A 15,695-nucleotide genomic window follows, 5' to 3' on the forward strand; every position below is an offset into this window, starting at 1 on the left:
GAAATCAGAACTTTGCCCTCATGCTTGCTCAGAGCAAAGCTCAGGAGAGCAGAGGTCTTTATAAAGCTGAATGGAGAAACTCAGATGAATCCAAATAATTCGCACTCATTTCCTGTTTGTGTGACTGCAGCATCATCATGGCAGGTGATACAACACAGTAGAACGGTTCCCAAACATCTTGAATTGAGAGAGCTTTCTGGATGGGAAGCAAAACGTACGGAAGAGGATTAGGGCCACTGAAAAAAAAAAAGTTAACTGATTATTTAATATTATTTCAGTTTAATATTGGAAAAATTCTGACTTGAATCTCAGAATTGTGGATCTTAATGTAGATGGACATCATTAAGGAAGAGATGTCGGGGAGCACCTAACTTCACTGACAAAGATATGAGTTGTTTGGGAGGGCCAGTGACACATTGACCGAGGGGTCCTCAGTGATGCTATTTAATTAATGGAAGTACAGAAGGTGATCAAAACAAGAGATAGTTCAGTCTCTATAACAGACGTGGCTATGACTTTTTGCAAACTTGTTTGTCAGAATTCTGAGATAAAAGTCATAATTCTGAGATTAAAGTCAGAATTCTCAGAAAAAATGATTTTTTCTTACACTATACAGAAATAAAATGTAAAAATCAGTTAACTTTTATAATTTTTTCAGTGGCCCTATTCATCTTCCGTAAAAACATCTTCAAACTTGGAAGAAACTTGATGGGATGAATGGAGTCTGGTGTGCTATTGTTTGGTTGGAAAGAAAACCTGCAGCCACACGGCCCTTTCTGGAACCAGTTTGACACCTGTGGCATTGAAAGTTATCTTCATTATGTACATAAAAGATATGGCAATAAAATGGGAGCACAGTGTATAAATCTTAACAGCCATCTCTCTGTCACTGTGCATTTGAAATATCCTTAACGTAGAACACTAATATCTTGATATGGTTGGAACCAGTGATGTCTCTTCTTATTCACAAACATTTATGATGTGATGCATGTGATGATGGGCGACAGTGGCGTTGGATGTAGGAGTTTGCCCTGAAATTGAAGGGTTGACGGTTCAAGCCCCTGCTCTGACTTTCATTGTCGTTGTGTCCTTGGGCAAGACACTTCACCTGCATCGTCTACTGATGGTGGTCAGAGGGCCCTGTGGCGCCAGTGTACGGCAGCCCCGCTTCTGTCAGTGAGCCCCAGGGCAGCTGTGGCTACAATGTAGCTTGCCACCATCGGTGTGTGTGTGAATGGGTGAATGAATGTAGTGTAAAGCGCTTTGGTCAAGTCTCCTGGCTTGAAAAAAGGCGCTATATAAGTACATTCCATATGCCATGATGTGTCAGGTGGAGACCCTGCAGATGTATAAAATGTTTCTTTAACTGTTATTCTTGGTCGGCTTTGAGCGAGATTGGTGATAAACGCTGCCATTTGTAACCTCACCCGTTTCTTTGGTCTAATCTGGTCTAAGATTACAATTTCTATAAAATCTCTCATCATGCCTCCCACTTAATACATATACATTAGGAAGTGTTATTGTTGTGCTGAGAGGTGTGGAGTGGAAGGAAAAATCCAGCAAAGTTGGTTGGAGCAAAAACAAAAGGTCATTTATTAAGGCTCTTCCATCAGAGCATGGTTATACTGAACACAAAATGGCAGCTTTCCCATCAGACTCTTACTACAGCAATCAGTCCACCTATATACTGTTATCCCCGCCTTCTCAATTTACCCACAGCCAATCAAAGTTCAGCCATCATGGCTCCTCTATAAGAGAGCTGGGTTTGAGGCGGGCCTCCTCCTTAGCAAGGTTCCAAGATGGCTTCTAAAAAGGAAACACCCACAAAGGTAACAAACAATTCAAAAAACAAAAGAATCACATACACACACTCTAGAACCTGAACATTATAGAAAATCTTAATGCTTCTTAACATTTACTCACTTCCTCCCCCCTCTGGTTCACAAAACTCAGGCAAACGAGAAAGGTAGTCAGCAATCAGATTTTTACCTGGACAATGCTGTATGGTGAACTGGTATGGCTGAAGGGCAAGGCACCAACGAAATATCCGTGCATTCTGATGCTACTTGGAGTGCATCCATTTCAGAGGTCTATGATCGGTTTGCAAAGTAAACTCCCTTCCTAGGAGATAATATTTTAAAGAGTCCAGAGCCCACTTTATTGCAAGTCCTTCCTTTTCTACTGTGGAGTACTTTTTCTCCCGGTCAAACAGCTTTTTACTTAAGAAAAGGACAGGTTTTTCTTCACCAGCTTCTCCCTGAGCGAGCACTGCTCCAAGACCAACATTTGAAGCATCCACTTGAACAATAAATGGCTTGGAAAAGTTAGGACTCTGCGAAACAGGAGCTTGACAGATCAGTTTCTTCAAAGATTGGAATGAATGTTCACAGTCATCCTTCCACATGATTTTAGAAGTAGATCTTTTTGTTAACTCAGTCAAAGGGGCTGCTAAAGTTGAGAAATGGGGTATAAATCTCCTATACCACCCAACTAAGCCCAAAAATGATCTCACTTGCTTCTTTGTTTTGGGTCTGGGGATTGTTTGAATGGCTTTTACTTTTTCAAGTTGTGGCTTTATTTGTCCATGGCCAACAAGGTAACCCAGATATTTAACTTCTTCTTGCGCCCATGCACACTTGTTCACATTCAAAGTGAGACCAGCCCTCTGGATCTTTGCCAACACATCCTTAAGGTGTTGTAGGTGATCCTCCCACGTCTCACTGTATACCACAACATCATCCAGGTAGGCAGCAGCAAACTTTGAACAGTCATTGAGAATAATGTCCATCAACCTTTGAAAGGTAGCTGGTGCCCCATGAAGACCAAAGGGTAAAACAGTATAATGGAATAAACCCATTCCTGGAATCTGAAAAGCTGTGTATTCTTTACAGGATGGATCTAAAGGTACTTGCCAGTAACCTTTACATAAGTCTAAGGTTGTGATGTATTTGGCCTTCCCCAATTTTTCCAGTAGCTCATCAATGCGTGGCATGGGGTAAGAATCAAAACAAGAAACGCTGTTCAACTTTCTTAAGTCAGAACAAAAGCGTAGTTGAGATAAGTCCTTCTTGGGAACAAGCACAATGGGATTTGACCACTCACTTCTTGATGGCTCTATGACTCCAATTTCCAGCCTTGTCTGGACCTCCTGTTTCAGTGGTTCCATCATCTGTTGGGGAATCCTGTAAGGCTTAAGACAAACGGGTGTTGTGTCTTTCAAGGTTATTTTGTGTGTTATGACATCAGTTCGCCTAGGTACATCTGCAAACAGTGATGGAAAAGATTGTTTAATCTCACCCAGCTGTTGCCACTGGTCTGTAGTCAGATGCTTTGGAGCCTCTTCAGATTTGGCCAGCTTTCTGCATGGACTCATTTCAGCTTCTCCATCCATCAACATGGCACTGTCTTCAGGCTGAATGTCTTGTACCATCAGGGTTTGCTTCACATCCATTTCTGGAACATTTCTTTCATGATACTCCTTTAGCAGATTTACATGGAGCAATTGCTTTGACTTTTGTTTTTCTGGACAAGCAATTTCATAAGTTACCGGACCTGTTCTTTTAATCACAGTGTAGGGTCCTTGCCATTTAGCTAGTAGCTTACTTGGTCCACTGGGCAAAAGTACTAAAACTTTCTGGCCAGTTTTCAGCTCTCTTTCTCAGGCATGTCTGTCATACCATACCTTCTGCTTGTGTTGTGCTTTCTGCATATGGTCTTTAACTTGTTCTCTGTATTTTTCCAGTTTGTCTCTCATTTGCAGTATGTAGGAGAGGACGTTTGTTGTTGGTGAAGACCCTTTACTTGATCCAGATGCCCCTCCAGCCATCCAGTTCTCCTTCAGCATGTCCAAAGGGCCTCTAACGTGTCTCCCATAAAGCAACTCAAAAGGAGAAAAACCAGTTGAGGCTTGTGGTACTTCTCTGTATGCAAACAAAAGAAAAGGCAACCATTTATCCCAGTCTTTCCCAGTTTCATCAATAAACTTTCTCAACATTTGTTTTAATGTACCATTAAATCGTTCTACCAAACCATCGGTTTCTGGATGGTATGGAGTAGTACGAATACCTTTTACTCCCAGTTGATCATAAAGAGTTTTCATCACTTGTGACATGAAATTGGTACCTTGATCAGTTAGAATCTCCTTTGGGATACCAACTCTGGAGAAAAGGTCTACCAAACACCGGACAATGTGTTTGACCTGGAGAGAACGTAATGGAAAAACATCTGGATATCTGGTTGCATAGTCACAGATAACTAATGCATATTTTTGACCATTACTGCTCTTAGGTAAAGGACCTATAATATCCATGGCGATTCTCTCATAAGGAACAGTCATTATTGGTAAAGTCTGCAACTGGGCACGGTCTGAAACTTTAGTGGGGGCTACTAACTGACAATCATGACATGATTTGCAGTACTCAATCACATCTTTATATAATCCTGGCCAATAAAAACGCTGAGCAACACGATTATATGTCTTTGCCTGTCCTAGGTGCCCCGACCATGGTACAGTGTGACCCAAATGCAAAATTACTGAACGGTATTCTTTTGGTACAACAAGTCTGGGTTCATCAATGTCTGCTAGATACAAAAGTTCATCCTTTATAATAAAAGGCTCTCCAGCTAAACTTTTGAACTCCACAGTAGTCTTTTTCACCATCTTTGTTTGCTTTATCAAAGAGAGGTTTCAGAGATGGATCATTTTCTTGTCTTTCTTTAAAGTTATTAGGAATTTGCCACTGGAGTTCAACACATGGAATTAAAGGTAATGTAGGTTCAGGAAGTTTTGACTTGCTTTTGTTTTTGTTTTTCTCCTGTCTACGCTGTCGTTTTGATTTCCTGATTTTACTTCCTCCTTCATACAAATCATCATCTGCATCTGGCAGAGGTTCTAAGCCCTTTTTCATAGATCGTGTCATGACAGCACAGGAATATGCCACATAATTTTCTTGAACCAAACTGTCTAGGATTGGTAAATCTTCCCCTAGGATAACATCATATGCTAACTGATTCACAACTCCAACAGTCAACATAAAAGCTTGGCTTTCAACTTCAATAGTGACATCTGCAGTTGGATACTCTTTCTGACATCCATGAACACAAGTAATGTTTACCAGCTTGTTAAAGTTAGGCATTACATTGTTCAACAAAGAAGATTTCACCAAAGTTTGTGAACTACCCGTATCTGCAAGAGCTTTTACAGCTTTGCCATTTATCATCACATCTACCACATGTTTATGTGGAATCAAACCATCAGAAAGTTCATAATTATGTTCTTTGGAGGGTACCACACATAACTCTACTGACTTAGGTTTTCTTAAAGGACATAAAGAAGCTTTGTGACCAGGCTGCTGACAATAGTAACAAGTGAGGTTATACTTTAGTCTGGATTGTTCAGATTTCTTACCACCCCTCATGTCCAAGTTGTCAGTCTTTATTGCATCTGGAGGTTTTACCTCCACAAACCTTGGTCTCCCCACAGTTACTCTTGACTTTGAAGGTTCTCTGTGAGCAGCCAAGTAACGTTCAGCCAGATCTGCAGCTTCCTCTCCGGTCTTTGGATTGTTCTCCTTCACCCATGTGCAGACGTCTGGATGAAGCACACGTAGATACTGCTCCAAGATGATGGTTTCCCCGATCTCTTCTTTACTCCGACTGTCAGGCCGCATCCATCGCTTGTAGAGTCCCTTTATCCGACTGTAGGTTTCACGTACACTCTCTCCCACAGGTACATTGGTGCTTCGAAACCGGTATCTGTAAGTCTCTTCTGTCACATTAAACTTAGATAGCACAGCAGCTTTAATAGATTCATAAGAGTCAGACTGGTCTTCATCCATACCAGCATAGGCCTCCAGTGCTTTTCCAGTCAATAATGTGACCACTCTAGCAGCCCATTCAGTTGGTTGCCATCCCCATGTTTTAGCTATGCGTTCAAAACGTATGAAGAAACTTTCAGGATCCTCACCTTCCTTGAAGTCAGGTATCCTAGGATCACCTCCACGGGTTGGTTCCACTCTTTGTCCTGGAACATCATGCGCACCACGCAGCTGAGGCTGTGCAGGAAGTGGTTGAGATGGATAACGAGGTTCAGCTTGGTAACCAGAGGCTCCTTGGGCTTGCTCTGTTGCTAATAGCTGAGATAGTGTTCTGCTCTCTCGCTTTGGGAAAACTGCTTCTGTAGAAACTTCAGTCTGTACAATCGTCTCATCAAGTTCAGTATATACATCACTTTGCAGCTTTGGCATGTTACTGCGCAACTGTTTAATCTGTTCAAACAAAATTGCTTCGGTTCGTTTAGAATGTCGCATAAATTCTCTTATTTCATCAAAGATGTCAGTTTCACAAAGTTCTTTACTCACAGTACCAACTGTGGTCTGTTTAGGCCGCACCACTGGTTCAAAGACATCTTCACCAGACATGACTCCTTCAGATGGTGGATCTGGTTCTGCTGTTCCTCCACTATCTCTTTCTTCCATTTCAGAAAGAGGGCTTTTGTTCCTCGAGTTCTTCCACGTCCTACTCCTCTCATTTAGCCTGATTTCCTCCTTCAAGCAAAAGCGTAAAGATCCCACTTCTGACACCACTGTTGCGCTGAGAGGTGTGGAGTGGAAGGAAAAATCCAGCAAAGTTGGTTGGAGCAAAAACAAAAGGTCATTTATTAAGGCTCTTCCATCAGAGCATGGTTATACTGAACACAAAATGGCAGCTTTCCCATCAGACTCTTACTACAGCAATCAGTCCACCTATATACTGTTATCCCCGCCTTCTCAATTTACCCACAGCCAATCAAAGTTCAGCCATCATGGCTCCCTCTATAAGAGAGCTGGGTTTGAGGCTGGCCTCCTCCTTAGCAAGGTTCCAAGATGGCTTCTAAAAAGGAAACACCCACAAAGGTAACAAACAATTCAAAAAACAAAAGAATCACATACACACACTCTAGAACCTGAACATTATAGAAAATCTTATTGCTTCTTAACAGTTATTCAATGTGTTAGTTCCTAGTGATCTCATCTCAGGAAAGATTTGGGGATAGAAAGCTTAAAGATGTAAACAGAGAGCTTTCCTGTACTCTATAAAATATTTTTACTTCGTGCTCTCTGGGACAATTTTTTTATTTTAATCCTACATTTAGTCATTTAGTCCCAGAAACCCTTACAACGTGTTAGGAGCATTACATGGCTATAAATCATAAAAAAAACAAGCATAATTTTACCTGATTTTATAAAGTTTATTTCTTCTGCTATTGCAAGAAAAAAAATGCAACAGAAAAAAAATAAAATTAATTTTAAGGATAATGAGCCCACAGTTATTCTTACCACTAGCAGAGTTTTGGTAATTTTTTTCATATTACTTACAAGATTTTTATAAATCGCTGTATGACTGAAAGTTTCCAGTGTTGAAAGCCAGAGTAAAAACCACATTCTTACATAGAATCCACAGGAAAACCTAAAGTTTATGTTGAAGAGAAAGCCGTCAAATCTCAATTGCTTATAGCTCATCTAAAAAATAAAAAAAAAATAAATGAAATGCCAGTTAAAATAATACAAAAGAATGGTCAGCACCTATAAGAAGGGTTTGACTGCAGTAATGCAAGTTAAGTAAATAAAAAAAATAATTGTGAAGGTAATAAATATTATTTGGCGTGATGTTTTCATTTACTTTTGTCTGTTGAATGAAAATCTGGATAGGGCATGATTAATTCTGGGCTCAACTGTCTCTGCTGGAAGGAAATACATCACAAATGATCTGGCATTTTGGTAAATGTTCTTCTAATTAAATTATCGGTTTTCTTTGGCTGTCAAAATCCTTTTCAACATACTGTCAATATTACATTTAACCATCTTTTTTAAATAAACACACAGAATTTAGAGACAATGTACAAATAAACTTTTTTAAGAAATATATTGCATTTTCTAATCGTATACATCGTCTTCAGTGAACTCTAAAGGTCTTATTTGCAGTTTTTTTTTTTCTGCTATATTCTTTTCAATATAACCAGGAAAGAATCTGGGTTCACATTAAATCTCTCTAGATTATCAAGTTTCCAATTTCAGAGTAAAACTTGCACTAAATTGGTCTATTTTTTCGCTTTCTTCTGTCTGTCAAGAAACTTTTGCCGCCTCTCAACAGGAATCTCATCAAGACATATGCCGTGGTTACTGGACCTGGAACAGAGCAAAGAGGAATGGAAAAAGAGAAAGGCAGAGTTAATATGCTAGAAAACATTTACTTAGAATTACAGGTGCTGGTCATAAAATTAGAATATCATGAAAAAGTAGATTGATTTCAGTAATTCCATTTAAAAAGTGAAACTTGTATATTATATTCATACATTACATACAAACTCATATATTTCAGATGTTTATTTTGTTTAATTTTGATGATTACAAATGACAACAAATGAAAATCTCAAATTCATCATATCAGAAAATTAGAATATTACCGAAGACCAATAAAAACAAAGGATTTATAGAAATGTTGGCCAACTGAAAAGTATGAACATGAAAAGTATGAGCATGTACAGCACTCAGTATTTAGTTGGGCCTCCTTTGGCCTGTATTACTGCAGCAATGCGGCGTGGCATGGAGTCGATCAGTCTGTGGCACTGCTCAGGTGTTATGATAGCCCAGGTTGCTCTAATAGTGGCTTTTAGCTCTTCTGAATTGTTGGGTCTGGTGTATTGCATCTTCTTCTTCACAATACCCCATAGATTTTCTATGGGGTTAAGGTCAGGAGAGTTTGCTGGCCAATTAAGAACAGGGATACCATGGTCCTTCAACCAGGTACTGGTAGCTTTGGCACTGTGTGCAGGTGCCAAGTCCTGTTGGAAAATGAAATCTGCATCTCCAAAAAGTTGGTCAGCTGCAGGAAGCATGAAGTGCTCTAAAACTTCCTGGTATGTGGCTGCGTTGACCCTGGACCTCAGAAAACACAATGGACCAACACCAGCAGATGACATGGCACCCCAAACCATCACTGACTGTGGAAACTTTACACTGGACTTCAAGCAACGTGGATGAAGTGCCTCTCTTCTTTTCCTCCAGACTCTGGGACCTTGATTTCCAAAGGAAATGCAAAATTTACTTTCATCAGAGAACATGACTTTGGACCACTCACCAGCAGTCCAGTCCTGTTTCTCTTTAGCCCAGGCAAGACGCTTCTGACGCTGTCTGTGGTTCAAGAGTGGCTTGACACAAGGAATGCGACAGCAGAAACCCATGTCTTTCATACGTCTGTGTGTGGTGGTTCTTGAAGCACTCACTCCAGCTGCAGTCCACTCTTTGTGAATCTCCCCCACATTTTTGAATGGGTTTTGTTTCACAATCCTCTCCAGGGTGCGGTTATCTCTCTTGCTTGTACACTTTTTTCGACCACATCTTTTCCTTCCCTTCGCCTCTCTATTAATGTGCTTGGACACTGAGCTCTGTGAACAGCCAGCCTCTTTAGCGATGACCTTTTGTGTCTTGCCCTCCTTGTGCAAGGTGTCGATGGTCGTCTTTTGGACAACTGTCAAGTCAGCAGTCTTCCCCATGATTGTGTAGCCTATAGAACTAGACTGAAAGACCATTTAAAGGCTTTTGCAGGTGGTTTGAGTTAATTAGCTGATTAGAGTGTGGCACCAGGGGCCATCAATTTTGAACCTTTTCACAATATTCTAATTTTCTGATATGATGAATTTGAGATTTTCATTTGTTGTCATTTGTAATCATCAAAATTAAACCAAATAAACATCTGAAATATATGAGTTTGTATGTAATGTATGAATATAATATACAAGTTTCACTTTTTAAATGGAATTACTGAAATCAATCTACTTTTTCATGATATTCTAATTTTATGACCAGCACCTGTATATTTACAATTTGTGTTTCACAATAAAGGAAACTATATAATAATGAAAAAACATACATAAAGTCAGTGACTCTAAATATGACTCCCTATAGAAATATATTACTAATATCAGCAGTTGACATACGTTATTTTCACTATTTTTTTGGTTTTAATTGAAAAAATTTATGTGGAGACAACTCTGTGTTTTACCCTCCAGCAAGATCAGGAGGAACAGGAAGAGGTTTATCGAAGCCATCTCGACCCATCAGCCAGTATGTGTCCTCTGTGCCCTTTACCTTTAAAACACACGCAGACATCAGTGTTTCACCAGACAAACTGCAGACTTGTTCAAAACAGAATGTGCAGCAATTTAAACCACTAGTATCACAGTCGGTGGGTTTACCTGTGCCTTTCTGGTGTCAATGTGATATCCCACTTTCAGACTGGTCAGAACCTTGACAGTGCTCAGACTAATGTGGATCCTGTAAGCTAAATAAAACAAGATTAAATTAAGACTCTATCTCATTATAAAAAACAGACACAATATAGTTTGATTTTGCCACAAATAGTTGGCCCAACAAAAGGTCGGCTTATGGTTAAAAAACATGGTGTTTAGCAACAAAAAGGAGAAGGAATCCAACAAAAAACCCAACATCCTTTTTTTTCTTCATTTTTTACAGCACTAGCAGATCGTTTTTTTTGTACAGTGGGCTGACAGGAAAGGAGAGGGGGAGAGATATGCGCCAAAGGACCACAGGTCGGGTTTGAACCCAGGTCAGCCAAGTCAAAGACAAAGGCCTCTATACATGTGTTGTGCACGCTACCCACTGCAGCACCGAAGTTCACCCCATTCTCAGGAACTTTGGTAATTCCACAATGTCGTCCTATCTCCTTCCAAACTTCCAGTACTATTCATATAGCACTTATAATGGTGACAGGGAACACACTTCTGCTGTGGCCTATGTGTCCTTACCGGTCTGAAGTATTTGGATAAAGCCTTAGCTCTGCCTAGAGGGACAGAACAGCTACATTTCTGTATACCTGCAAATATTATTTATTCATGGACAAGTACAGGTGCTGGTCATAAAATTAGAATATCATGAAAAAGTAGATTGATTTCAGTAATTCCATTTAAAAAGTGAAACTTGTATATTATATTCATACATTACATACAAACTCATATATTTCAGATGTTTATTTTGTTTAATTTTGATGATTACAAATGACAACAAATGAAAATCTCAAATTCATCATATCAGAAAATTAGAATATTACTGAAGACCAATAAAAACAAAGGATTTATAGAAATGTTGGCCAACTGAAAAGTATGAACATGAAAAGTATGAGCATGTACAGCACTCAGTATTTAGTTGGGCCTCCTTTGGCCTGTATTACTGCAGCAATGCGGCGTGGCATGGAGTCGATCAGTCTGTGGCACTGCTCAGGTGTTATGATAGCCCAGGTTGCTCTAATAGTGGCTTTTAGCTCTTCTGAATTGTTGGGTCTGGTGTATTGCATCTTCTTCTTCACAATACCCCATAGATTTTCTATGGGGTTAAGGTCAGGAGAGTTTGCTGGCCAATTAAGAACAGGGATACCATGGTCCTTCAACCAGGTACTGGTAGCTTTGGCACTGTGTGCAGGTGCCAAGTCCTGTTGGAAAATGAAATCTGCATCTCCAAAAAGTTGGTCAGCTGCAGGAAGCATGAAGTGCTCTAAAACTTCCTGGTATGTGGCTGCGTTGACCCTGGACCTCAGAAAACACAATGGACCAACACCAGCAGATGACATGGCACCCCAAACCATCACTGACTGTGGAAACTTTACACTGGACTTCAAGCAACGTGGATGAAGTGCCTCTCTTCTTTTCCTCCAGACTCTGGGACCTTGATTTCCAAAGGAAATGCAAAATTTACTTTCATCAGAGAACATGACTTTGGACCACTCACCAGCAGTCCAGTCCTGTTTCTCTTTAGCCCAGGCAAGACGCTTCTGACGCTGTCTGTGGTTCAAGAGTGGCTTGACACAAGGAATGCGACAGCAGAAACCCATGTCTTTCATACGTCTGTGTGTGGTGGTTCTTGAAGCACTCACTCCAGCTGCAGTCCACTCTTTGTGAATCTCCCCCACATTTTTGAATGGGTTTTGTTTCACAATCCTCTCCAGGGTGCGGTTATCTCTCTTGCTTGTACACTTTTTTCGACCACATCTTTTCCTTCCCTTCGCCTCTCTATTAATGTGCTTGGACACTGAGCTCTGTGAACAGCCAGCCTCTTTAGCGATGACCTTTTGTGTCTTGCCCTCCTTGTGCAAGGTGTCGATGGTCGTCTTTTGGACAACTGTCAAGTCAGCAGTCTTCCCCATGATTGTGTAGCCTATAGAACTAGACTGAAAGACCATTTAAAGGCTTTTGCAGGTGGTTTGAGTTAATTAGCTGATTAGAGTGTGGCACCAGGGGCCATCAATTTTGAACCTTTTCACAATATTCTAATTTTCTGATATGATGAATTTGAGATTTTCATTTGTTGTCATTTGTAATCATCAAAATTAAACCAAATAAACATCTGAAATATATGAGTTTGTATGTAATGTATGAATATAATATACAAGTTTCACTTTTTAAATGGAATTACTGAAATCAATCTACTTTTTCATGATATTCTAATTTTATGACCAGCACCTGTAAATGCCCACATACATTTACAGTTATGCTTAAAGGTTTACATACCAGCCTATTAAACAAAGTGATAAATTCACATGAGTAATTCAAATAAAATAAAACTATAAAAAAAAATCACAATTAAAAAATAAACTTGTAAAATAAAATATAGATTTTGAGTTTTGTTTAAGTAATTCTGGCAAAACAAACTGTCCCAGACAAATAAAAGCACCTTACTCTTTAACAGTGAACAAATATAACTGTCAACAGGTGCAGAAATATATATATATATTCATTTCAAGACTTCAATATTTTATTATTTTTATTTATCATTATTTCAATCTACCTTATTGGCAGCTGAATGTTTTCGTCTTTAATGTAAGTTTATGTACACTTTCAAGCACAACTGTATGTATATATAAAAATATATATAAATACAAAAACTGCTGTCAACCACAAGTCAACAAATCACACATATTGCTAATGTTTTTTTCTATATAAATGTTATTAAAAAGTGTACCATTTGGTTTTTAGTAGCCATTGTTATAATTAATCCAATATTAGAGAAACCATCCCCTCTGTTGTGTTTCTATTTAGCTTCTTCACTCCCTGCTTACAGCTTAATGACATTAATTTTCTGTTAATAGATTTTTGAAAATACAAAAGTAAAACCTCAAAGAAAAGAAGAACATTTTTGAATAAAGTTACCCTTGTGGGAAATCAATCACTGATTAGATGCTACATCTGATTAGACTTACTAATAATACCACAGCAGCCTTGTAATGATATCTCTGAGTGAAGACATTTAAATCCTGTGTTAGTCTGAGCTTAAGTAATTTCACTGTTTATTCTTTAGTCACCATCTAGTTAAATAAACGCTTACAGCTTAAAAACGCCACAAACATATCCACTTAATCAATTATTGTTACTCACCGATGGTTTGGATTAGATAATTCATTTTTATACAATAAATTAACACATTTGGGGAGCAGCTATAGAATATGCTGCTTTTTCTCTGGAAACTAGGTACCCCCAATATAATGTTACCACCAATAGTTTAGATATATCGCTTTTACTGTATGTTCACCAGTCCTGGCAAAATGACATGGCATGATCAGCAGACGGAAAAACATGAAACCAATGAAGCTGGAACCAAAAATAAATCAGGCTAAAAGAAAACCTGTGGGTGGGATTGTCTCTGGTGTGTTTCTGTTTAAAAAATACTATTCATCATAATTCACTCAAGTAAAAGCAATACAAGTAAGAAAACTAACAGGTGATTTTTATTTTTTCAAAGGTTTACTTTAGTTAATTTAAGTGTAGTTTAGTGTTCATCATGAGGAAAAAGATATTTTGATATCTCTCTTTTCTCTGGTAATTTCAAAGAGAATATCTAAAGATATTAGATTTCTTCTTCAAATGAGAGAAATCATCCAATCAAGTGAAAAAAGAGCTGTTAAACTGTATTCCCTTGTTATTGTATTCATAACAGAGATATACTTTATTGTAAATATTCAATGTTTGAAAAACATAGTATTAAACTAAATTTTAAGTTGTTCCATGGGTTTATTTGTACTCACGCAGCCCACTGGATTCCATGATGGACGCTGTGGTCACCGTATCTCCAAACAGACAATACCTTGGCATGGTGAGTCCAACCACGCCTGCAACCACTGGGCCTGAACACATTAAAACGTTTTTTTTTTTCATCTTTTGGTTTGCAACTGCCTGGTACTCCAGAGAAAGGTACAAATGTTTACATTTCACACAAAACACTTTGTTCATAGTTACAGAATGTGGTAGTGTTGAAAAAACACAGGGACAAAGTTACCAATAGGAGAAAGACTAGGGGGTTGCCTAGGGCCCCAAGTTCCTGAGGGCCTCATAACATATGGTTAATGCAGCTATTATTTAATTGTGTTTTTGGCTAAAATCTTTTCACCAAAATGCCATTGGAAAGCATGTCTTTAGTCTCCCCTATACTGGATCAGTCCATATCACTGCATATGCAAAAAGGATCAAGCAAAACAGCAGCAAAACATAAATTGGAAACAAAGCAAATAGAGAAAATAGAATAAAAGAATTTGAAAGAGGCTACTCCAGTGAAACTAAATAAGTAAACGTTTATTTATATGGCCTATTTCACAGACACTAGGGTCACTAAGTGCTTTAAACAGTAAAAATCATCATAACATAATAGACAAAATGAAATAGCGGACACATTTGATTATGAGATCATTCTTGAGTCTGCTCTTAATAGTATCTGCAGAATGAATAGAGCATAATAGAGGTTGAGATTGTTTCGGAGCCTTAGTACGGGAGCCTGGAGGGAGCGATTGCCTCTAGCTCAGAAACAGGTATAAGGGAAAATTTAAAAATTCTTTTTCAATGACCTCAGCCTTTGAGAAGGGATCTAGGGGCACAACAGAGCTCTAATGTCTTGGAGCGCCTGACCATGGCAAGCTTTAAAAACCACAATCAAGTTTTTAAATTGAGGAGAGAAAGCACTGGGAGCCTGTTGTTGGAAAATTTTTATCTCTTCTATTGTATATTAATTTATCCTATTTACTCACTATAAAAGTTTTCACTCAGTCTGTTTCACTTTCAAGGCCACACCATTCTCTGCAGGATGGTGTTTGTAGACCAGACATAGCTTCTTCCCATAACAAATCAGATTCTTTCTCAAGGTTTATTCATAAAATGTTACTGTTTAACCAAAGTGTCTGTAATTGGTTTTGACTCTGATTACTTTTCCATTGTTGTAAGTAAAGGGGAACGAACGCTGCTCGTGCAGAACAGGGCTGAATGCTCTGCCATAAGGGCTGTATGATGAACTATTCTCTCTTTGCAAAGATACGAATAAATGTGCCGACTGAGTGAAATCCATCGATCTCTGTTTATTTAACTAGGGTGAATAGTTCAATACTTTTTTCCCACGACAGAGCCAAAGGAGAGATTTTTAAATCGGCCCCTTCTGTTGGTATGGATCAACACCCTAGCAGCTGCATTTTGGAACAATTATTTTTTGTTTACAGAAGAAAAAAAAACAAATAAGAAAATACAAAAGCCTAAATGATGAGCTCTAGATCAACTTTGGAAGTAAGTTTCAAGATATTCCAGAACTGGAAACAACAGTTCCTAGCAGGGCAGCTGGAAGTATTTTTGAGAACGGGGTGCTATGAAAATGTTTTGGGGGGTTTTTTTG

General features: G+C 38.8%; 1 protein-coding gene across 1 annotated transcript in view; it reads right to left on the reverse strand.

Moving 5' to 3' along the window:
• Positions 1-7,526: 7,526 nt before the first annotated feature.
• LOC119780419 (retinal guanylyl cyclase 2-like) overlaps positions 7,527-15,695 on the reverse strand; it is a 40,888-nt gene continuing 32,719 nt past the window's right edge. The window contains exons 21-24 of the mRNA XM_038280455.1: positions 14,071-14,169; positions 10,235-10,320; positions 10,042-10,127; positions 7,527-8,165 (exon numbers count right to left, since the gene is read on the reverse strand). Of these exons, the coding sequence (XP_038136383.1) occupies positions 8,078-8,165; positions 10,042-10,127; positions 10,235-10,320; positions 14,071-14,169 (359 nt within the window). The 3' untranslated portion in view covers positions 7,527-8,077. The remainder of the gene's footprint in view (positions 8,166-10,041; positions 10,128-10,234; positions 10,321-14,070; positions 14,170-15,695) is intronic.

The sequence above is a fragment of the Cyprinodon tularosa genome, unplaced genomic scaffold (assembly GCF_016077235.1).
Source record: "Cyprinodon tularosa strain WSP-4 unplaced genomic scaffold, ASM1607723v1 ctg160, whole genome shotgun sequence".
NCBI classification, from domain to species: domain Eukaryota; kingdom Metazoa; phylum Chordata; class Actinopteri; order Cyprinodontiformes; family Cyprinodontidae; genus Cyprinodon; species Cyprinodon tularosa.